Source organism: Culex quinquefasciatus, chromosome 1 (assembly GCF_015732765.1).
Source record: "Culex quinquefasciatus strain JHB chromosome 1, VPISU_Cqui_1.0_pri_paternal, whole genome shotgun sequence".
NCBI classification, from domain to species: domain Eukaryota; kingdom Metazoa; phylum Arthropoda; class Insecta; order Diptera; family Culicidae; genus Culex; species Culex quinquefasciatus.
The window spans coordinates 38,497,577-38,521,530 of record NC_051861.1 but is presented as its reverse complement, the minus strand read 5'-3'; the positions used below and the strand labels follow the sequence as shown (position 1 = coordinate 38,521,530).

The 23,954-nt window shown below is 34.5% G+C and overlaps 1 protein-coding gene across 6 annotated transcripts in view; it reads left to right on the top strand.

The window, feature by feature from the left end:
* LOC6053204 (elongation of very long chain fatty acids protein) overlaps positions 1–19,298 on the top strand; it is a 106,624-nt gene extending 87,326 nt beyond the window's left edge. For all 6 annotated transcript variants that reach the window (XM_038254184.1, XM_038254176.1, XM_038254210.1 and 3 more), the window contains 2 exons: positions 1,272–1,625; positions 18,250–19,298. In XM_038254184.1, the coding sequence (XP_038110112.1) occupies positions 1,272–1,625; positions 18,250–18,444 (549 nt within the window). In that variant the 3' untranslated portion in view covers positions 18,445–19,298. The remainder of the gene's footprint in view (positions 1–1,271; positions 1,626–18,249) is intronic.
* The last annotated feature ends 4,656 nt before the right edge of the window (positions 19,299–23,954 follow it).

Sequence of the window (23,954 nt, the reverse complement as noted above, 5' to 3'; positions counted from 1 at the left end):
GAGTACTATTGGCTCCATATACATAAAAATGGCTTATATAGGCCTAGGATAACATGTCTACAAAGTTTCATTGAAATCGGAGAGGGTCGGGTACAAAAGCACCAGCAAAAATCCTGATTTGAGCTGAAATTGCTCAATATCAATAAATGCTTTTTATATTGTCCAAAAATCATAATGAAAGTTCAATGAAAATTAGATGAAAACGCAACATTTTAATGTTTTGCAAATAATTTAAGCTGATTTTATACTACGAAGCTCAAATTATTCCAGCATGGTTAAGCAATAATAAGCATCCAATTATTATATTTTTTCCCGGACAATTCTTTCAAATACCGAGAAAAAGAGAGGGTGTATTTTGGCCCGGGGCTGCATATTACCCCCTCTCCCCCAATTGTTCACAAGGATAAAGCTTATTTTTAAAGTACAATGACAATTTGTACGACCACAAAGATTTTAAAATGGATTTTTAAATCAATTTTGAAAAATTAACCTCGCGGTCCTACATGACAGCTCGTTCCAAGGGGATCATAGGTGATCTATCGATAAAAGGTTGTCTTGTCAACTTTTTTGTTTTGCATTAAAACAACAAAAAGTGATCAGAAATGGTACTAAATCGTGTTTTTTTGCCGTTGTTCATACAAATTTACATAGGGCTTTAGTACCCTATTGGCCGGAAGGCCACGTAGTTTAAGGATGGTCCCTAATGGGTGAACTAAAGACACAAAATGGCTTATATAGTTATAGAAAAAGTTCGGAAAAATTCACCAAAAAGTTGAAAATTCATACAAAAACCATGTTCGAAATTTGGGGAAAATTGCTGATAAAAAATCAAAAACGTTTGTTCACGATTTTTGGAACTTATTTTTCTCCGTGTAGTTCACAGTCAAATCACAAAAGCTTGTTGAAGAGACAGACCAAATATATTCTGTATGCCACTGACCGATTTATTCTTCACTTCTCGGAAGTCGGCGATTAATTTCTGTTGTGTATCCTTCTTACTTGTTTTGATCCATGAGCCATACCGCAAATTAAGTATTCCGCTCACGCATCGGGCAGTTCCGTGTAGTGTTGCTCGAGATTTACATTGTAAGCCCTAGATAATGTAATGAAGTAACTACTTTACATCCGCAATTCAGTGCAAGGATCTATCAATCAAGATCCGCGTGAGAGCGTGATTGACTGCCTTGCCCGCGATATAATTACTTTTTAATTGATGCTCGCAAATTCCGCTTCCTAATTCCGTCCTTTTTCTTCCTTCCTCCCGCCAACAGGTTCAGTTCGTGGCCATCTTCACGCACCAGTTCCAGCTGCTGTTCACCAACTGCGACTACCCGAAGGGCTTCATGGTGTGGATCGGGCTGCACGGCGTCATGTTCCTGTTCCTGTTTTCGGACTTTTACAAACAGGCGTACAGCAAACGGCGCGAGGCGGCCGCGGCCCGGAAGCGACAGGCGGAAATGGATGCGCTGGCCAGCAGCGGCGGTCAGTACGATGCGGTGGCCGTTAACGGCAGTGCCAAGTCGGCCAACGGGAAGCTGCAGAACGGGCACCATTTGTACCAGAACGGGAAGGAGCTGCTGCTCACCAACGGGGACTTGGTGAACAATAATCAGGGCGCGTGCATGGTGAGTAAAAGTGCAAACGTCGAGATTGAGGGGAGGGTACTGACCAATATACTATCGAGGAATACAGTTGTTTATTGTGTGGTGTTGCACATTATGGATTTCGGAAGGGTGCCATCTTACCAAAAGTTTTAATAAGATTCGTAGTAGATTACACGATCTCTGATCTCTTCTCGAAAAAAGTCTACCAGTGTCGATTTGGATTCACAATCCAGACCACTCCGCCTCCAATCCTGGATACTTTCCCATAATTTCTCAGCCAGCTTGATTAGCTTTGATTTTGGATTAAAGAAAAAAATGACAAAAGGAATGTTAATTGAAGTATTTATAAATCACAACCCAATTAATTCCCACGAAAAATTTTCAGACAAAAATATTAAATTTACAATGTGATTTCGTTTATGGTAGCACTATGGGCTATCTACAACCACTTAGCTTAGAACATCTAAGTAAAGTTAAATAGATACGTTACTTAGGAAAGTACGCAACTTAGAAAACATGCTGGATGATATACGTTGCTATGCAGTTGTTTGTTTACCTTTGATACGGAATTGTCAAATTACCGTGGATTTTGATTTTTTCCAAACCATGCGTCATGTTTCTAATTTAATTACTTTTCTTTTGTAGAAGGTCAGATTCATTTCCATTGATTCAAATTCCTAAGCTAAGCGCAATTTTCTAAGTAAAGTGATTTTAGATAGACCATAAGACGTGGTAGTTCCCGTTAAGGATACACAGGCCGGCAAAATTTTCTTACTGAGCTCAACGTTTATGATTTTTCTCCAATTGGGGAGTATCCCATTTGGCATAATGGACATTTGGTATAACGGGTTTTCAAGAAGGACGTTTGGCATAATTGGTCCAAGACATCAGTGACGTTTGGCATAATGGTCATTTGGCATAATGGACGTTTGGCATAACTCGTTCAAAAACCATCAAGGACGTTTGGCATAATGGACGTTGGGCATAATTATTACTTGATTTTATTTTTGTTTTATTTTATAAGTATTTCTCATTTTCACGGTTGAAAATGTTTTGTTTATTTACCTTTTTTATGTAACTTTAAGAGATTATTTTTTTCGAAAAATTAGGTATCTATATTTTTCCCCAATAGTAAATTGTTTTCTTTTTGAATAATTCACAATAATTTTTTTAATGAAATTTTAATATTTTTATTGAAAATTTAGTTTAAAGAAGGACATATCTCTTGTTAGCTTTACATTTTTCCCCTTTCAATATAATAAGCAATAATATTTTTTGAACAAAATTTTCCCTTCTTTTATATGAAATTCAACTTAAAGATGAAAAAACCTCTTGCAATCTTCGACAATTGAGCTGTTATATTGCAATTTTCCCTTCTTTTGTTCATAATTTAACTTGAAGAAGGAAAAATCTCTAAATAAATTCACATTATTTCCTTCTTTTTTTTCGAATTCAATCTAAAGAACACCCAGAACTGGGCAGCACTTGTCCGACACGTGAGTAGCGGTAAGATTTACAGATACAGAGAACACAGTTCTAGATGACCGAGAGAATTATGCCCTCGAGTCCATTTCAAGAAAAAGTTCATCCTTCAAAACAAAAAGTGTTGTCTACGGAATTGAACCAGGGACCTTTAATAGAATAATTCAATAACTAAACTGCCTTGGCCACACAATAAAGTTGTTTATGCAATTTTCCCTTTTTATATTTTTTTAAAACTAATCTTGAAGAAGGGACAATTGCACAAAAAAATGCTGATTCAATTGATTTTTTGAATAAAGGTAGTTGAAAAACATAAAATTAATGCGGTTGTCAAACATTTGAAGAGAGGCAAAATGTGAATCTTTAAAGAGATTTTTCCTTCTATAAGTTGAATTTTATATAAAAGAAGGGAAGATTTCATAAACAAACTCAATTGTCAAATACTCAAAGCGTATTTTTTTGAGAGATTTTCCCTTCTAAAAGTAGAATTTAAATTTAAAATAAAAGAAGAGAAAATTTCATAACAACTCATTTGCCAAATATTTAAAGAAAGAAAAATGTACATCCCTTATTAAGGTTGAATATTAAAGAAGGGAAAATTGCATAAAAAACAATAATTGCAAAACATTGAAAAAAGCAAAATCTACACATCTTTTGTGAGATTTTACCTTCTTTTAGTTTTAAAATAAAAGAAGAGAAAATTGCTTTAAAAATATCAATTGCATTTCTAATCTAATCTAATCTAATCAGACCCTAGCGCAGCCAATCTTTCGAAGGGATCCTGGAGAGTGCCTTAGGTTAGATGACGCCTAGCACTCTTCTTGTCATTTATTAACATTTGTAGTGCGCCATTGCATTGAAATGCATTGAGACATCACAAGCGTTAAAGCGGCCAGGCCTACTGCGTAAAGCCGTATCGCAGAGATGACTCGTAATTGGGTTGAGTTTGAGCACTGAGTGTTCGAACAACAACACAATGCTGAATCGACAGGGGAGGAAGAAGCGTGGGGACACACCACCATACGCTCCGAGATTTTGGTTGTATTCGTTGGGAGCACCATGCTAAGAAGGTTTTGTACTCCGGGACTCTCTGGGATGGGACATTGTATTTCCACGAATGCCCTGGACTCTAATTGCCGAGGTTATAGCGCCACAACTCGCTCTCTGTAACAGTATTCCTAATTCCAGTCCTAGCTCACCAAGTCGTCATGGCCTAGTGGTTAGCATTTTTGCTTACCAATCCAAAGGACGGGGGATCGAACCCCGCCTCGAGCGACTTAGATTTTTCGTTCATATTCCTCATTTCAAATTTATGTGTTCTTAACTTTCTCGTTGGGAGCAGATGGGCATCGAACCCAGAACCATTCGCTTACAAAGCGAACACCGTAACCAGTTAGCCACGGCCGCTCCTGCTTTAAAAATATCAATTGCATTTCTTCAAAGAAGAGCAAAATGAACATACATTGTTCAGGTTGAATTTAAAAAAGGAGGGAAAGGGAAAATATTATAAAATCTCTTTTGCACAATATTTAAAGACTGGCAAAACTTACATCTCTTTGTTATTTGATTTTAAAATAAAAGAAGGAAAAAAATAATACAAAAAATTACCTGCAAAGTATTTCAAAAGGAGAAAAATCTTAATATTATACAGTATTCACTCCCTATTTTTTTTTTAATAAATTTATGAAAAAATGCATTTAAAGCTTTATTAAGAATTACATCTATTGAATGAAAATAGATACTTGATTTCTTGAAAAAAAATCATCTTTTAAAGTAAAATTATCTGTTTAGGAAATGGGAAAAAAAGCTATTAAGTATTATTCTTTCAAAAAAATAAATACTAATTCAACAAAACAAACAATCTAGCAAAAATTATGTCATTGTGGCATTTTTCGAGGCGAGATTTGTCTGATCACGCCTTTCGTTGGACGGGGAAGTAAATGTTGGGCCCGGTCTAACCTAGAGGGTTAAGTCGTTAGCTCAGTCCAGGTGTAGGAGTTGTCTCCCTGGGTCCTGTCTCGGTGGAATCGCTGGTAGGCAGTTGGACTCACAATCCAAAGGTCGTCAGTTTGAATCCCGGGGTAGATGGAAGCTAAGGTGTAAAAAGAGGTTTGCAATTGCCTCAACAATCAAGCCTTCGGACACTTAGTTGCGAGTAGGAATCGCGCAATCGAGAACGCCAAGGCAATGCTGTAGAGCGAATAATTTGATTTTGATTTTTGGTGTTTTTTTTTTAGAATCGTGTGATTTTATAAGTTATTTCGACATTCGATTTTTATAAATTATTTGATTAGCAAAAAATAAAAATAAAAACGAGAAGATGCCTTTGAAAACCATAGGTCCTGGTGTGAACTCTTTTCTATCAACACTAAAGTATAATCGGACAAAAGGATTTATATTTTTCCAAAATCTCTAAACTATTCAGTAGATTTTTGGTAATATTTTACAAATTATGCAATTTGAAATGCTCAAATTTGTATTCCGGTAAAACTGTAATATACAATCAGTTGTACAATGAAAGTTTTTTTTTCGTTTTGTTTAGAAAATCATTTACTTTTGGGATTAATTTTTAAAAGCTGCTTTTTCAATTCAATTTAATGCTACATTTTTCGGAAATTCAATATATTATATTCATAACAAAAATCATGCCATCTAAAAACGGTTCTTTCAAAAGACCGGAGTTTAAACAGAACCGCAGCGGCTCGCTCTTTTTTTGCCCACCTCTATTCACGTCTACGTCACGACTGTCATCCACATAAAAAGCGAGTGAAGTCAAAATCGAACCAAGTTTTAGGCGCGTGGCGTTTGAAAAGGTCGTATGCACATCGGACATAAATTATAAAAATAAAAACTTATTTCACTTTTCTTTCTTTGGAAAAATTTATGTTTAATCTCAAATTTGAACTAGGGGAACATCATATAATTCCATCAAGAATCTAATGTTGGCGTATCAGCACTTTGGTGTTCAGTTACAGCTAGTTTAAAGCATTTACGACCGAAATTTAGTTAGAGTTCTGAAAGCGTAAATCATTTTAATACAACGGACAGGAAGGATCAAACCAATTTTATTTTGTTTCAAGAAAACTGAGACTATTCATTTTTTTAGTTTAGTTCAGTGTGTTGTGTTGTTTGCTTGAATGGCCAAGTAGATGCCAAGCAGAACTTTGTTTTATTAACAGTCAAGACCCGAAGAAAAAAATTTCTGTACAACCCGAAGCCTGCAAAATGCGTTACAATAAATTTTCGCAGGCTTGGGAAATATGCAAAATAGCACCAAACTTCAATGTTTTATAGTGTTTTGGAATCGTCAGAATGTCTACTTTAAGGAAAAATATGCAAATTAGTGGATTTTGGGCGGGGCTCGGGGGAGGTGTGAACGAAAAAGTATCCGAGCAAAATGCGTTACAGTAAATTTGTAAAATTTATATCTTATGCAAAACATGACCAAAACTCAAAGTTTTATAGTGCTTTGGAAAGGTCTTCACATGAACTTTATGTTATAAAAAGACTACGTTTTCCATAAAGTTTTACTAAAAAGTTAAGTAAACATTTATTGTTCTATATACTAATATCAGTAAGAGAATAAAAACATGACTTTTCATTAGAAACATAATCATGCGACATATCTAACTTCTCCAAATTTCATGAATAGTCATTCTGCAACAAAATTGAACCGATTCAGCTGAACCGGTTCATCCAACCGGTTCGATAGTTGTACCGGTTGAACATTTCTGGCACAAAATGTAGCATGCGACATATCTAACTCTTTCAAATTGCCTGAAAAGTCATTCTGTAGCAAAATTGAACCGATTCAGCTGAACCGGTTCATCCAACCGGTTCGATAGTTGTACCGGTTGAACATTTCTGGCACAAAATGTAGCATGCGACATATCTAACTCTTTCAAACTGCCTGAAAAGTCATTTTGTAACAAAATTGAACCGATTCAGCTGAACCGGTTCATCCAACCGATTCAATAGTTGTACCGGTTGAACATTTCTGGCACAAAATGTAGCATGCGACATATCTAACTCTTTCAAATTACCTGAAAAGTCATTATGTAGCAAAATTGAACCGATTCAGCTGAACCGGTTCACCCAACCGGTTCGATAGTTGTACCGGTTGAACATTTCTGGCACAAAATGTATCATGCGACATGTCTAACTCTTTCAAATTGCCTGAAAAGTCATTTTGTAACCAAATTGAACCGATTCAGCTGAACCGGTTCATCCAACTGGTTCAATAGTTGTACCGGTTGAACATTTCTGGCACAAAATGTAGAATGCGACATATCTAACTCTTTGAAATTGCCTAAAAAGTCATTTTGTAACAAAATTGAACCGATTCAGCTGAACCGGTTCATCCAACCGGTTCAATAGTTGTACCGGTTGAACATTTCTGGCACAAAATGTAGCATGCGACATATCTAACTCTTTCAAATTGCCTGAAAAGTTATTCTGTAACAAAATTGAACCGATTCAGCTTAACCAGTTCATCCAACCGGTTCAATAGTTGTACCGGTTGAACATTTCTGGCACAAAATGTAGCATGCGACATATCTAACTCTTTCAAATTGCCTGAAAAGTCATTCTGTAGCAAAATTGAACCAATTCAGCTGAACCGGTTCATCCAGCCGGTTCGATAGTTGTACCGGTTGAACATTTCTGGCACAAAATGTAGCATGCGACATATCTAACTCTTTCAAATTGCCTGAAAAGTCATTTTGTAACAAAATTGAACCGATTCAGCTGAACCGGTTCATCTTACCGGTTGAAAAGTTATGCTTCCTTAAATTCTTTAATTTTTTTAAATTTTCTATATTCTCTAAATTCTTAAAATTCTTAAAATTCTTAAAAATTCTTAAAATTCTTAAAATTCTTAAAATTCTTAAAATTCTTAAAATTCTTAAAATTCTTAAAATTCTTAAAATTCTTAAAATTCTTAAAATTCTTAAAATTCTTAAAATTCTTAAAATTCCTAAAATTCTTAAAATTCTTAAAATTCTTAAAATTCTTAAAAATTCTTAAAATTCTTAAAATTCTTAAAATTCTTAAAATTCTTAAAATTCTTAAAATTCTTAAAATTCTTAAAATTCTTAAAATTCTTAAAATTCTTAAAATTCCTAAAATTCTTAAAACTCTTAAAATTCTTTGAATTCTATAAATTCTTAAAATTCTTAAAATTCTTAAAATTCTTAAAATTCTTAAAATTCTTAAAATTCTTAAAATTCTTAAAAATCTTAAAATTCTTAAAATTCTTAAAATTCTTAAAATTCTTAAAATTCTTAAAATTCTTAAAATTCGTAGAATTCTTAAAATTCTTAAAATTCTTAAAATTCTTAATATTTTTAAAATTCTTAAAATTCTTAAAATTCTTAAAATTCTTAAAATTCTTAAAATTCTTAAAATTCTTAAAATTCTTAAAATTCTTAAAATTCTTAAAATTCTTAAAATTCTTAAAATTCTTAAAACTCTTAAAATTCTTAAAATTCTTAAAATTCTTAAAATTCTTAAATTCTTAAATTCTTAAAATTCTTAAAATTTTTAAAATTCTTAAAATTCTTAAAATTCTTAAAATTCTTAAAATTCTTAAAATTCTTAAAATTCTTAAAATTCTTAAAAGTTCTTAAAATTCTTTAAATTCTTTAAATTCTTTAAATTCTTTAAATTCTTTAAATTCTTTAAATTCTTTAAATTCTTTAAATTCTTTAAATTTTTAAATTCTGTAAATTCTTTAAATTCTTTAAATTCTTTAAATTCTTTAAATTCTTTAAATTCTTTAAATTCTTCAAATTCTTTAAATTCTTTAAATTCTTTAAATTCTTTAAATTCTTTAAATTCTTTAAATTCTTTAAATTCTTTAAATTCTTTAAATTCTTTAAATTCTTTAAATTCTTTAAATTTTTAAATTCTTTAAATTCTTTAAATTCTTTAAATTCTTTAAATTCTTTAAATTCTTTAAATTCTTTAAATTCTTTAAATACTTTAAATTCTTTAAATTCTTTAAATTCTTTAAATTCTTTAAACTCTTTAAATTCTTTAAGAATTTAGAGAATATTAATAATTTAAAAAAATTAAAGAATTTAAGGAAGCATAACTTTTCAACCGGTTAGATGAATCGGTTCAGCTGAATCGGTTCAATTTTGTTACAGAATGACTTTTCAGGCAATTTGAAAGAGTCACATAATACATTTTGTGCCAGAAATGTTCAACCAGTACAACTATTGAACCGGTTGGGTGAACCGGTTCAGTTGAATCGGTTCAATTTTGTTACAGAATGACTTTTCAGGCAATTTGAAAGAGTTAGACATGTCGCATGCTACATTTTGTGCCAGAAATGTTCAACAGGTACAACTATCGAACCGGTTGGATGGACCGGTTCAGCTGAATCGGTTCAATTTTGCTACAAAATGACTTTTCAGGCAATTTGAAAGAGTTAGATATGTCGCATGCTACATTTTGTGCCAGAAATATTCAACCGGTACAACTATTGAACTGGTTGGATGAACCGGTTCAGCTGAATCGGTTCAATTTTGCTACAGAATGACTTTTCAGGCAATTTGAAAGAGTTAGATATGTCACATGATACATTTTGTGCCAGAAATGTTCAACCGGTACAACTATTGAACCAGTTGGATGAACCGGTTCAGCTGAATCGGTTCAATTTTGCTACAGAATGACTTTTTAGGCAATTTGAAAGAGTTAGACATGTCGCATGCTACATTTTGTGCCAGAAATGTTCAACCGGTACAACTATCGAACCGGTTGGGTGAACCGGTTCAGCTGAATCGGTTCAATTTTGCTACAGAATGACTTTTCAGGCAATTTGAAAGAGTTAGACATGTCTCATGATACATTTTGTGCCAGAAATGTTCAACCGGTACAACTATCGAACCGGTTGGATGAACCGGTTCAGCTGAATCGGTTCAATTTTTCTACAGAATGACTTTTCAGGCAATTTGAAAGAGTTAGACATGTCGCATGATACATTTTGTGCCAGAAATGTTCAACCGGTACAACTATCGAACCGGTTGGATGAACCGGTTCAGCTGAATCGGTTCAATTTTGCTACAGAATGACTTTTCAGGCAATTTGAAAGAGTTAGACATGTCGCATGATACATTTTGTGCCAGAAATGTTCAACCGGTACAACTATTGAACCGGTTGGGTGAACCGGTTCAGCTGAATCGGTTCAATTTTGGTGCAGAATGACTATTCATGAAATTTGGAGAAGTTAGATATGTCGCATGATTATGTTTCTAATAAAAAGTCATGTTTTTATTCCCTTACTGATATTAGTATATAGAACAATAAATGTTTACTTAACTTTTTTAGTAAAACTTTATGGAAAACGTAGTCTTTTTATATTTTTAACATAAAGTTCATGTGAAGACCTTTCCAAAGCACTATAAAACTTTGAGTTTTGGTCATGTTTTGCATAAGATATAAATTTTACAAATTTACTGTAACGCATTTTGCTCGGATATTTTTCGTTCATCCCCTCCCCGAGCCCCGCCCAAAAATCCACTAATTTTTATATTTTTTCCTTAAAGTAGACATTCTGACGATTCCAAAACACTATAAAACATTGAAGTTTGGTGCTATTTTGCATATTTCCCAAGCCTGCGAAAATTTACTGTAACGCATTTTGCAGGCTTCGGGTTTTGACTGTTAATCTAATAAATGTTGAATGTGGAAAAAAAATTATGTAATACTTGTAATTATCTCGCATATACATTTAAAAGAAGGTTTAAACCGAGGTGAGAAATCCAACAAAAAAATAATTTGGAAAAAATATGTATTTATTTCATACGACCTTTTCAAAAACCATACGTAAACAATATTGACAGCGCTCCTGGCGGGGACTTAATAAAACTGCATGCTTGTCAGATCGCTGCCTCTATTGCGCATCAATTTGGAGTACCCTGAAGCTCAGTACAAACCTTCAAAGTTTGGTAATTTTCGAAAAATCGGCCGCGAAAAATTGGCGGGTTGCAAATAAATACAAATACCAAAGTGCCCCAAAATTTTACAGCTCCTGTTACGTCCAATCAAGCTCATATTTTGGATTTGTGCTCAGTATGCCCACCGGAACAAACCCCTCATTTTTGTTACATCCTAATTGTGATATCTCTTGAAATAAATGCTTCAAATTTAGGGCACAAGCTTTCGAATGGCATATTGTTTGAAAAACTTTTTTCTTTGAATTTGGATGGGATATCTGTTGAGTATTAAAAAAAATACCTCTCAAACATAGTTTTACATTCCTTACCTGTTCAAAATTATGATTCTGTAAAATAAATAGTTCGTCCCTGACGGCCACCTGGGATTTTTTTTTGGGCGATTCATGATCCGTGAACCGTGTAAATCTCTTTTTGTGTGATAAGCCAGAAAAAAATGTCTTCTTTGGCATAAGGAATACACAATTTAAAATGTTTAAAACAAGTGCGAAATTCTAGAGATCTATTCAGCTGTCACATGTGTACAGAAATTTTTTTTGGACAAACCAATGACGCAAAATGACTTTTTGGTCATAGAGAAGGCCCCCCACCCCCCACAAAGTTTTATCGAAATAAAAAAATAGGGGAAATATACCCATTTTAAGCCTAATAAGCGGTCGTGTTTGAATGATGCTGGATAATCTGGAGTATTCCTTGAATTTTCTTAAACCAAGTACACCAACGAGTAGAGCAACTTTTTGTGAACATTTCTGTTTATTTTCACATTTACTAAAAGTTATTCTATTCCTTTTACAAGCACTTTAAAAATATAAATTCCCAAGTGTATTCTAATCAGTCGAGAATGCATCCGGACACACCCATTTTTCTATTTTCAGCTGAGTTCTTTTTTTCTTCCAGCGATCTTTTGACCGATTCTTAGCACTTGTTTACCAAGCAGTCATTTTTTCAAGTTGAACTTTTGATTGTTCTGGTAATTTTCCATGTTTTCCAACTATTTGAACCACAAAAAAAAAACATATTTCCACACCAAAGTTTCCATTCTAAACATAGATATTTAATCATTCTAAACGGAATTTTATAGTAAAATTACTCTTTTATAAGCTGTTTTTGCAAATTTTTGGAGCTTTAATCGAAAATCAAAACTCTCTATATGGGGAAGATAGGTGTCTGATTGGAAAGGGTATATTGCCCCTACAAAGAATAGTCGATGGCCAAAACTGTGTAAAACTACTCAAGTGTGTTTTGTCGTCATCAACTCAATCCCGCAGCCATCAAGCAATCAAGAATAAATACTCGAAATCCCCTTCACAGCGTGGATAATGAAGCCTAATTTATGTATACAAATTGTTGCCGATCCCGCCAGAGTGTGTTATGACGTCAAATGGGGAAGGGGTAGGAAAAAAAGGGCTCTTGTTCTGTCGTTCTAACGTAAGTACGCAAGCAAGTGAGTACAAAAAAAAAACGCAACCTCCGGTAATGAACGTTCAGCTCGCGGGGGGCACCATTATCGGCTATGGTCAATAAACAACTTTTTTTGTCGTTGTTGTTACTCTCAGTTCCCCTCAATCTTGAAGTTACCTTCCGTTGCTAATCTTTGCTCAATTATATCCGTACACACGAACGAACGAGCGCGGGGGGATTGTTGCGGGTAATTTATTTGTTCACCTTCTGTTTTTTTGTTGTTGGCAAGAGGATCCTCCAATAAAGTTCGCAGTTTGGTGCCCAGCAATAAGGAACCATAAAAAAATTGTTAAACAACAAAACACTTTGAGGACGATCCAAGTGCACAAAGCCCCCAACCGAGTAGAGAAAATGTTGGGAGGGGAAAAAAACGTTTCGATTTAAATAATTATTTATAAATTTTTGCTACTCACCTGGGGATGAGCTGCAAGGTTTAAAAAATAGTGGAGTACATGCGTACTTGAAGCAAGAAACAAAAACGTGGACCTTGCACTTGAACTTTGGGCTCCACTTGGGCTCCACGATGGGAGGGCTTCCCAAACCAGAAATTGCTGTTAGGATTAAGATTAACTAACTTAGTTTGTTTCGGTCTCTTTTAAAGAATATGATCTTCATAGTTTAAAGTTTGTTTAAAATTCTGTATACCTATCGAATTCATAACAAGAAACCTCAAACTAAAACTCAATTCGTTCTTCAAACGTAATTACTCATTAGAAACATCATTTTTTCGTGGCATCTACCTAGAGATTAATGTTAATCCGCGGGAGCACCCAGACGAATCATGGTGGACATCATAAAAGTTGCCCCGCAGTAGGATAATTTAAGTTTGATAGTCTCTTTTAATTCTCTCTCGCAAGTGTTGATGACCAACTTGTTGAACTTTGTCGGTTTTATGCAGGGGGCTCGTTACGTTTTTCTTTGAGGATAGTATTGTTTTTGTTTACATTTGAGCTAATTTACTAGGATCATAGCGCTGGTGGTAATTAGGTGGCACTTGACATTTTTGTTGTGCTACTCATTTATTTTAACAACCGGTGTCATAGTTTCGTGTAAGCTTCTGTTTTGGTGATCACATTTTTGTATTGTTGCAGGATCTAAAAATAGTATAACCTGCTTTGATTGTGTTATTGTGTCTCTGGGCTCTGGGCACGATTGGTTTAGTCCTCAATTTGCGCAAAGCGATTACATTTTCCATTGGAATTTGTATAGGGAAACCCATTTAATTTTTTTAATTTTGATATCTATAAAATTCACGTTGCTGTAGAAGGTGCTCTACAACTTTCCTTAAGGGGTTACATACATGTAAATCGACAAAAAAAATCTGAGGTTGGTGTGAGCACACACTTAATTTTATTTAAAATCTGTTTTCAGAGCATTAAAGTATACATTTTTATCTGTTATCAGAACAAATTTGAAGAAATTTGGTTGTATCATTACCGAGATATAGCTATTTGAAGTTAGCAGTTTCAAAAAACGGGTGCCACGATAACTTAACACTGCCTTGACCAAATCGGCACAAAATTTTGGTGATGACTCGTTAAACCGGTCCTGTGTGCATGACGAAGGCCGATTTTCAAAAAAACTTATTTAAAATAAAAGATAAAAATATTATTGTGTTTTATGTAAAAATCTTCAGTTTTTGATTTTTGTATTTAAAAAAAAAGCTGAATTTCGAAATCGGGCTTCGTCATGCACACGGGATATGTCTTGAGAGCCTTCACCTCAAATTTTAGCCAATAGTGGATTCAATAAAATTTTCTCTAATATGAAATTTTGTTATTTTCTACATGTATATAACCCCTTAAGAGAGCATAGTGCTAACTTGCTCCTAAGAAAAGATACAGCGTCCTCGAAACTGGTCTAAATTGTGATTTTAGAGCAGAAAACACGTTTTAGGCCAGTAATTACTTCACATCCAAAATTTTGCTTTTTAGTTTCACTTAGTTCCAGTTCTTGTTGAGCCCCGTCAATCAACTCTGTGATGAGAATGACCACTCGTCGCCGTCTTGCTAACTTGTCGTACGTGCATTTTGGGCGGAATTGAGTTAAGCACGCCATTTTGTGCAGCTCACAATGCATCACCTTTTGACCTTCACAGATCCCCAAAATTCGATTTCAATCCTGAGATATTCAACGAAATCCGAAAAAAACTCCGTGCATTTTTGTAATTATAGATATGAAAGAAGTTTCAATGTTGTCGTGAAAAATTTTTTGCTTTAGAATAATGAACATCAATTTTTGGGCGCGCAAAAATTTGTGACCTTTTTCTTTAAAAACATGTTTTGGAACACGAAAAAAAGAGTTTCCTCGTATATATCAATGAAATTAACAGTTATATAGTTGAAAACAGATGTGTTAACGTATATTCAACATTTTTTATTGATTTTTGACAGACTTTCTTGCCAAATAGTCCAAATTACTATATTTTTCTAAATTTACAGTTTTCTCATAGAAAAATCAAACAAATATTGGAGAGTTATACACCAAATTGCTAGAAATAACTTTTCTCATCCGAATCCAGCATAAGTTTCATAAAAATGTTGATTATGAAGGAAAAAATACATTTTTAAAAAAATCATAGGTTTACGCTTTTTGTTCATAGGTGGCGACATGTGCCTTTTGGCTTTGCTGCAAATCCTCTATTTACTATCCAGGTTTCCCAAACTGAAAAATATACTCTTTTCAGTTATGAGCAAAGTAATCAAGCTTATATCTGTAAGCCCATACATCCAATTCAATTGCAATTGCATTGAAAACTTTGAAAAAACGATATAAACGATGAAAAGCTTAGAAAGCTACTATTGAAATCTAATGTACTCTGTTAAATAAACTAACGAAATCACGAAAAAAATGAAGTCTACTTTTAGGCGAGTTTAGGAGTTTAGGGTTTATAAAACAAAAAAATCCTCAAATCGCGCGCGGAGCTTGAATGAAAACAATGCCTTTTTCGCATATTTTTCAGAAATGCACGTAACAAGCATACAAAAGTCATTCAAATTTGGTCGCCTTGGGCTTCAAGTTATAATTTAATGTCCCCTGAACAAATCGCTTTACGGACATAGTCCATTAAAGTTTGTGTTTGGGCATGGCAGGGCGTTTTAGGGAGAAAAATTTGTATTTTTTAGTGATTTTTTTCAACCAAAAAAATTTGCAACCAAAACTAATACATGCAGCTTATAGGAAATTTTACGGAGAACATTTTGCTTTTTGCCTTCCTCACCTTACTGAAGAAAGGCTATAAAATCACTCGGAAAATGAACTTTTTAATTAGACCTCCTAGACCTACCTTCATTTGTACATATCGACTCAGAATCACCAGCTGAGCAAATGTCTGTGTGTTTGCTGAATCGTCATATTTAGGTAGATGGAAATGACGTATGGCTGGAGGCTGGACGTCATTTCCATCTTCGTAAATATTACAATTCAGCAATATTCATTTCATCGGAAAAATCGTTAAAAAATCACACTGCATCGAACTTATACCTTTCTTTAGTATGAAAGGCAAAACATTTCAGTCCGTCGTCTTGAATATGTAAGTTCCCAAGGCATATTCAAAGAAATGTGATGGATATGTAGTACATATTAAATCCTATAAAATCGAAAAAATCTTTGTGCTAAGTATCAGAATCGCCGATTTTTTTGTTGTTGCTTTAAGGGGTTATATACATGTATATCGGCAAAAAAGTCAGAGGTTAGTATGAGCACACACATCAACTTATTTTTAATTCTTTTTTCATGGCATTAAATTATACATTTTCACCAACTTTCAAAACAAATTTGAAGATATTTGGTTGCATCGTTGCCGAGATATAGCAATTTCAAGTGAGAAGTTTCAAAAAACGGGTGCCACGATATCTCAACATTGTCTTGACCAAATCGGCTCAAATTTTGGTGAAGACTCGTTAAACCGACTCCGTGTGCATGACGAAGCCCGATTTTCAAAAAGTTTATTTAAAAAAAAGATAAAAATATGTTTGTGTTTTTCATATAAAAACGATACCTTATCCACCTTTAGGTGGTTGGTGCCTTCCTCACATTCATAAAGTCAATACATTCAGTAAAAATAGCAACATTCCCTTAACATGTTTAACAAATCAATTTTATTACTGATTTTTTTGATAGGGTTCGCAGACCTTCAATTTTTCTGGCTCATCGGTAAGGTCTGATAAAAAAAAACCTATTCAACGAAAGTTCACATGGAAGATTCAGACAATATTTTTATCACAATATCTCAGATCTGGCCTCCAGAAGGTATATATATAACACTTAAGTGCCAATAACTTTTGATAGGGTTGTCAGATCTTTGATGTTTTAGGCTCATTTGAAAGGTCTTCCGATTATCTAACTAACGATGGGTCGCATGATGGACCCGGACATAATTTTTACTGAAATATCTGAGATCCGGCCTCCAAAAGTGTATAAATAACACTTAAGTGCTAATAACTTTGGATAGGGTTGTCAGATCTTCAATGTTTTGGGCTCATTGGAAAGATCTTTTTAATACCTTTCTGAAATGTATAACATGATGCAAAAACCACCCTTTTTACAATCTTCCGGACATACGCCAAAATCGTTTTTTTAGCATAACTTTTGAAGTACCTAACTAAACTTGCTGATTTTAAATAGAGACCTATGGGACCCCAAGACGGATCGAATGAGTCTAATACGGTTAAAATCCGTTCATCCAGTCCGAAGATAATCGAGTGACAATTTTTTTGTCCACCCACCTACACACATCCACACAGACATTTGCTCAGAACATGATTCTGAGTCGATATGTATACGTGAAGGTGGGTCTACGAGGTCGAATTAAGAAGTTCATTTTTCGAGTGATTTTATAGCCTTTCCTCAGTAAAGTGAGGAAGGCAAAAACCGTTAGTTTTTGAATTTTGTAATTTTTTAAAAAGCTAATTTTCAAAATTGGGCTTCGACATGCACACGGTATACATCTTGAGAGTCTTCACCTCAAATTTCAGCCAATTTGGTCCATCCCATCTCGAGATATCGTGGCACCCGTAAATCAACCAAATCAACTCGGGGTTTAGAGAAAAACGCCAACAAAGTTTGACAGCCCGCTTTGCGCATGTCAAAACTTTGAACTTAAATCGTCTCTTACTCAGTTTAATCATGAAATATCTTCATAAAACTTTCAGGAATGATTAATAATCATCTCTTGAGTGGATTTATCAAATACTCTGTAATATAAAATTTTGTGATTTTCTACATGTATGTAACCCCTTAAGTGTCTTCTAGGAAACCATCGCTGCATTAGTTATTTTAGATTTAGCGACCCAGAAAAATCTGTCAATATTAAGTTTGACGAGGAGTCTGGATAATCTAGTCGAGACAAATTTGTAATTCGGTTAAGCAATATTAAACAGAATGAGGTAGATAACCTTTAATCAGCCCATCTCAATTCAGCTCAATGGCCCGAACGGCATGGCCAGGAAATTTCTAGAACCATTCCTCAAAGAACCGCAACTCATGCTAAAAAAGGTAAACAAATTCGCAACCACTTTCCACAATTCTGAGTATGCTTGCCGGCCTTGATCGCAAGCATCAACCAAGAAGGTGGTCATCACCTCAAAGCACCCGACGTTTCCATAAAATGCAATTTGCGCAGAGTTGTCGCGCCGTGGTCAAGTGCACGCTAAACAGCAATTGCGCAACAACACGCAGTTAAAAGATCTTTCTCGAACTTGTTAATGATTATCGTATTTCTCTCTCTCTCTCTCTCGTTGCAGCCCATTCTGGAGGACGGCGAGGAGGCCCACCGGCGCAAGGTAACGGGCAACGGCATCTACGCCACGAACGGGGGCCCGAAGGGCGCGGCCAACTCGTACATGAACGGAAGTTCGCCGAACGGCGGATTCGTCGAGGCCGTCGACGGCAGCAGCAGTGACAACGCGACGACGACCGTCCGGCGGAAGATGCAATAACACCGTGGACACGGCCGGCAGCGGCCCCGGCGCAATCGGAATCGGGGCGCCAGTCGGCACCAAAGCCATCGCAGCAAGGAGGAGGAGGAGGAGAAGTAGGGCGAAGATTTAAAGAAGGTTTTTGTTTTTTTTTTTTTTTTTGAGTACGTGTTAGGGTTAGGATCTAATGTGTCACTTAGTTTAGCGTTTCCCTCCAAACTGTTTTTCTTGACTATTTGTTTGTTTTTCTTTTTGAGGAAAAATAAAACAATAAAAGAAGAAGAAAACTGTTTAGTTTGTAGCTAGCTTTTTCTAATAGGTCCACAATATTACAATTTGTGGAAAAGTGGTGAGAAGTTTAATTAATGCAAAAGAAAAAAAAAACTTAAACTAAAAACTCTGTCTAATTAGTTACGAAACGAAAGCAAAAGCCACAACTGCATGAGCGCCGCGTGTGTGTGGAAATCTTTTAGCGTGTGAGCGAGAAGAAGCAAACAAAACTGAACGAGAATTGCATGAGCGAACTGTAGAGAGACGTTGTAAGAATTAGTCGTTTTGTGGCGTAAGGGGAAATAAGTTCGAGCCGAATCGCGAACAAACGCAATTGCAAACCGAAAACTTTAGCTTTTCTTTGTTTCTCTTAAATTCCCCTTAACTAAATGAGAGAAGTCAAATCTGAGACGAGTGCGCGCGCGCGCGCTGAAAGCAACACACCCCCGACACAACAATCCACTTAGAAATCGAAAGCTAAGCTATTTTTGTACCAAGTCTTTATCACAAAATAAAACCAACAAGCAAAAAATGTTACAAAGTTTGAACTTGACCTCGAAGCGAAACGAATAAAACTCTGCCAGCAGCTGGCTTAAAAATCAAAAGCGCGACTGTATTTACACACACACAATCACACTAGAAAGAATAAAACTGTTGGCTGAAGCTTCCTGCGAGCGTCACCCAATCCCACCAGGAAATATTGATTAAAAGACACACACACACACAACCCTTCAACTTTAAACAATACTACAATAAGCATTTGTATGCCGCATTTGAGGTTTCTGGGAGTTTGCTCGCGGTTGTTGCTTTGTTGGGTGAAAGAAAGGGAAAGTTGCTTTTTATCAAAGAATTATATGATAGGTTTGTTTTCGTTTGATTTGGTAAATTAATTGCAATTGACTTTCTCAGTTATTTCTTGAGCAATTCTCTACCAAAACCGGAAAAACCGGATTTTATTAGTACTTTTTGATTTGGCTCAAACTTTGTGGGGGCCTTCCCTATGACCAAAGAAGCTATTTTGCGTCATTGGTTCACCCATACAAGTCTCCATACAATTTTGGCTGCTGTCCATACAAAAAATGGTATGTAAATATTCAAACAGCTGTAACTTCTGATTGAATTTTCTGATCATATTGGTGTCTTTGGCAAAGTTGTAGGTATTGTTGAGGACTATTGAGAAAAAAAATTGTTCACGGAAAAAAATTGCAGATTTTTTAATCAACTTTTTTTCACTAAAACTCAATATCCCAAAATACGTATTTTTTATTTTCGAGATTTATTGATATGTTTAAGGGGACAAAAATCCGCAACTTTTGAGCCATAGAGAAACATGGTCAAAATCTGCCGCCGAGTTATACATTTTGAAAAATAGTGATTTTTGGAAAAAAAATCGGAGTTTCATGCAAAAACAAGTTAGAAATTATTTTTTAATGCAAAATTGAATTTGAAATCGTAAAGTACTTCACAGATTTTTTGATAAAGGTCTTCGTTTTTAAGATATAGCCACCGATAGTTTGATGTTAGCGAAATATTTGCAATTTTTCGATTTTTAAAAATAGTGACCATAATGACCATTTCTAAAAATATTTTTTTTAGAGATCAGAAAATTTGCTATAAAATTGTCTAAGAGACATTGAAGATTGGATCTCGTTTTGCTGAGATAGAGCCGCTTTAAGAAAAAGAAACACGAAAATTGAAGTTTTCTAAATCTCACCAAAACAACCCACCATTTTCTAATGACGATATCTTAGCAACTAATTTTTAATGTTAACACATGAAACATTCGTGAAATTTTCTTCTCTTCTCGAAAATTTTTAAATCAAGCCTAGCATTTTAAATGGGCGCAATATTCAATGTTTGGTCCTTTTACAATGCTAGTCTTGATTCCATAATTTTCAAAATATTTTTTTCGAAAAGATCGGAAAATTTCACGACATTGAAAATCGGACCATTTGTTGCTGTGAATTAGAATTAGAAAATGGTGGAATGTTTTGGTGAGATTTAGAAAACTTTAATTTGCGTGTTTCTTTTTCTTAAAGCTATCTCAGCAACCCGAGGTCCAATCTTCAATGTCTCTGGGACAATTTTATAGCAAATTTTCTGAACTTAAAAAAAAAATTTACAAATTGTCACTCTTGGTCACTATTTTTAAAAATCGAAAAGCTTAAAATATTTCGCTAAAATCAAACTTTCGGTGGCTATATCTTGAAAACGGAGTCCTTTATCAAAAAATCTGTAAAGTACTTTTCGATTGCAAAATCAATTTTGCATTAAAAAATAACGTCAAATTTGTTTTTGCATGAAACTTCGATTTTTTCCAAAAATCACTATTTTTTCAGAAATTCATAACTCGGCGGCAGATTATTTGACCATGTTTCTCTATGGCTCAAATGTTGCGAATTTTTGTCACCTAAAACATATCAAAAAACTTCGTAAATCAAAAAATACGTATTTTGGTACATTGAGTTTTAGTGAAAAAAAAGTTGATTAAAAAATCTGAAAAAAAAATTCCATGTAGCTATATTTTTCTCAATAGTCCTCAACAATACCTACAACTTTGCCGAAGACATCAAATTGATCAGAAAATTCACTAAAAGGTTACAACTGTTTGAATATTTACATACCATTTTTGTATGGACAGCAGCCAAAATTGTATTGAGACTGGTATGGGTGAACCAATGACACAAAATAGCTTCTTTCGTCATAGCGAAGGCCCCCACAAAGCCAAATCAAAAAATAAAAATGGTCGAAATTGGCCGATTTCTAGACTCTTGACAATTTTGATAGATAAGTTCGCTGAAATTTCCCCGGATCGATCGATTTCACAAACATATTCCATCATATTTTGGGAAAATGTTAGTCATCTTTTTTTCTAATTTTACAATTTTAGGTTGGGAAAAAATAAATTGCATTTTGGTTTGCCTCTTAAAACCGCGATTCAAACAAAAAACAGATTCTTAATTCTGTGTTTGGCGATTAGGGTGGTCCCCTCCGGAATAGGGCTGCACTCAAACCCCGATGGTTTGACACCAATTGTTGCTAAACGAACAGGGTCACTTTTTAGTTTGACACCCCTTTTACACGGAGTCCACACACACTATCAAACGTTTCTTTTGATAGTGTGCGTGAGCGCCGTGTTAAAAGGTGACAGTTCGTCACTGTTTAGTTTGACTTTGACCAACGCACGGGGTACAAATTAAAAAAGTGTCAAACGGAAAAGTGACCAACCACCGAGGGTTGAGTGTACAATGATTTTCGCTAAACCACATTTTTGAAAAAAATACATAAAAGAATCATATCTCCGGAACTGTTGAACCAATTTCAGATCGACTTTCAACGAAAAATACTAAGAAATTTCTAAACCATTGCTGAATACACTTTCAGATCAAATAAAAACATTGTTTGCTGATTTGGAGCTCGAGATCAAAGAGCTCACAGCAGAAAGTATGTTACTATTAATTTTCAAAATTTTTTACGAAAAACATCCAAAAAGAGTAGATGCTTATGCATGGCGCTTTATGTCTGTTTTTTATGAAGAAAATTATCTCAGATGTTACATGAAACATCCTTAAAAACATAGAAAAGCTGTTAGCTCCTTGATCCTGAGCATCAAATCAGCAAGCAAAGTTTTCATCACCTTTCATGTGCAACGTGGCGAGTTAAAATTAGTTTAAACCATTTCAAAGACATAATTTTGTGTTTTTATTGCGAAAATCGTTGGAAAAATGCAACTTTTCGTACCACCCTATTTCGGATAGGTCCACCCAGGTCACCAAATAAAAAAAATCAAGTCATAGTAATTTGGGCAAGAAACAAGCCAAATTTTGAGCCAAATCAACCTACCTTCGATCTGCTGGTTAGGCATGGAGTCGCTGATAAATGAATTGATTATACAGATTAAATATTTTGCTATTCCAAATTCAATACAAGTGTAAGTTGTTTTGTTTTAACAAGGCACAAATTTCACAATGATTGAAAAAATAAAAATGCGAGATTAACCTTTATCGTGAGGCTGGTTTATCGAATCTGGGCTAGTTTTTCATGCTTGATTCATGTTTTTATTTTTTGTAATTTTCTATTTTTTTTTTTAAGTAGGTTTCGCATACTATGTTTAGCATGTAATGTAGCAGAATATTTCAAAAAGCAATTATTTTACACCCATCTTTTTGCACGCAGTTGAATAACTTCTTTTTGCAAAAAATCAAATAATTTGAAATGGAACCAAAAACCAAAATTGTCGGAAATTGGTATTCTGTAAAATATCATTTTCGAAGAGATTTTTTTAAGTTTAAATTTCTCAAACTGCTTTCAACGTTTTTTAGCACTTTCAAAAGGTTTTAAGCATTTTACGAGTCAATTTGCTTGCGACAAAATTTCAGGTTTGATTTGTTACAGTATTTGTTATTTTAAAATAATAATGTATTTTAATGTTTTTGCGAAATAGAATTAAATGTTTTTTTTAGGTTCTTTACATTTGCTGGCAAAGCCGTGGGCCACTAACCATAATGCAAGGAGCTTATAAAAGACGTCAAATAACATCACCAAACCGAAAACCACATTCGAGTTCAATGTTTTATTCGAATTTTTAGCGCGAAAAGGTAAATTACTTAACATAACCTCAAAAAAATATTTTTATTTCCCGGTATTTAAATAAGCTTTCTGAAAAGTTAGATAGTTTGAAAAGGTTTGTTCAAAGCTTAGAATGTTACCGGGAGCTAGGGTGTTTGTCCCTATTTCGGGCCTAGGATCTATTTTGGGTCTATCAAACTTAATTCAACGAAATTGAGCATTTCACTAAAACTGGCAGTAATCTGCCCCTTGAAAATGATTCGTGCTGTTATTATCTTCATTTTCGTGGGCAAGAATAATTCACTTTGTCCTCTTAAATAAGAGATAATGCAACAAATATGTCACTCTTCACTTTTTTCTTGGCAAACTGCTTTTTGCCTATTAGGTCCAAAATTTTCACCACTTTTGCTAGCTGGTTCAGCTCAATTTTCTGTAATTTTTAAAGCACTTCCTCTCTTTTATCTCTCAATTGCAACACGCGAACCAATGCTCCAGAAATATAAAAAAGCCGTGCATTTTCCATATTTTTACATACCACATTGCGTTTGAAATCAGTAAACATTAATAAGTGTTGATCAGCAACAGAAAATGGCAGCAAACAATATGAAACTCACCACATAAACCACACATACCAAATAAACAAGTCAGAATGCGCAAGATAAACGGTTTAAATGGTTTAAAAATAGGCGTAT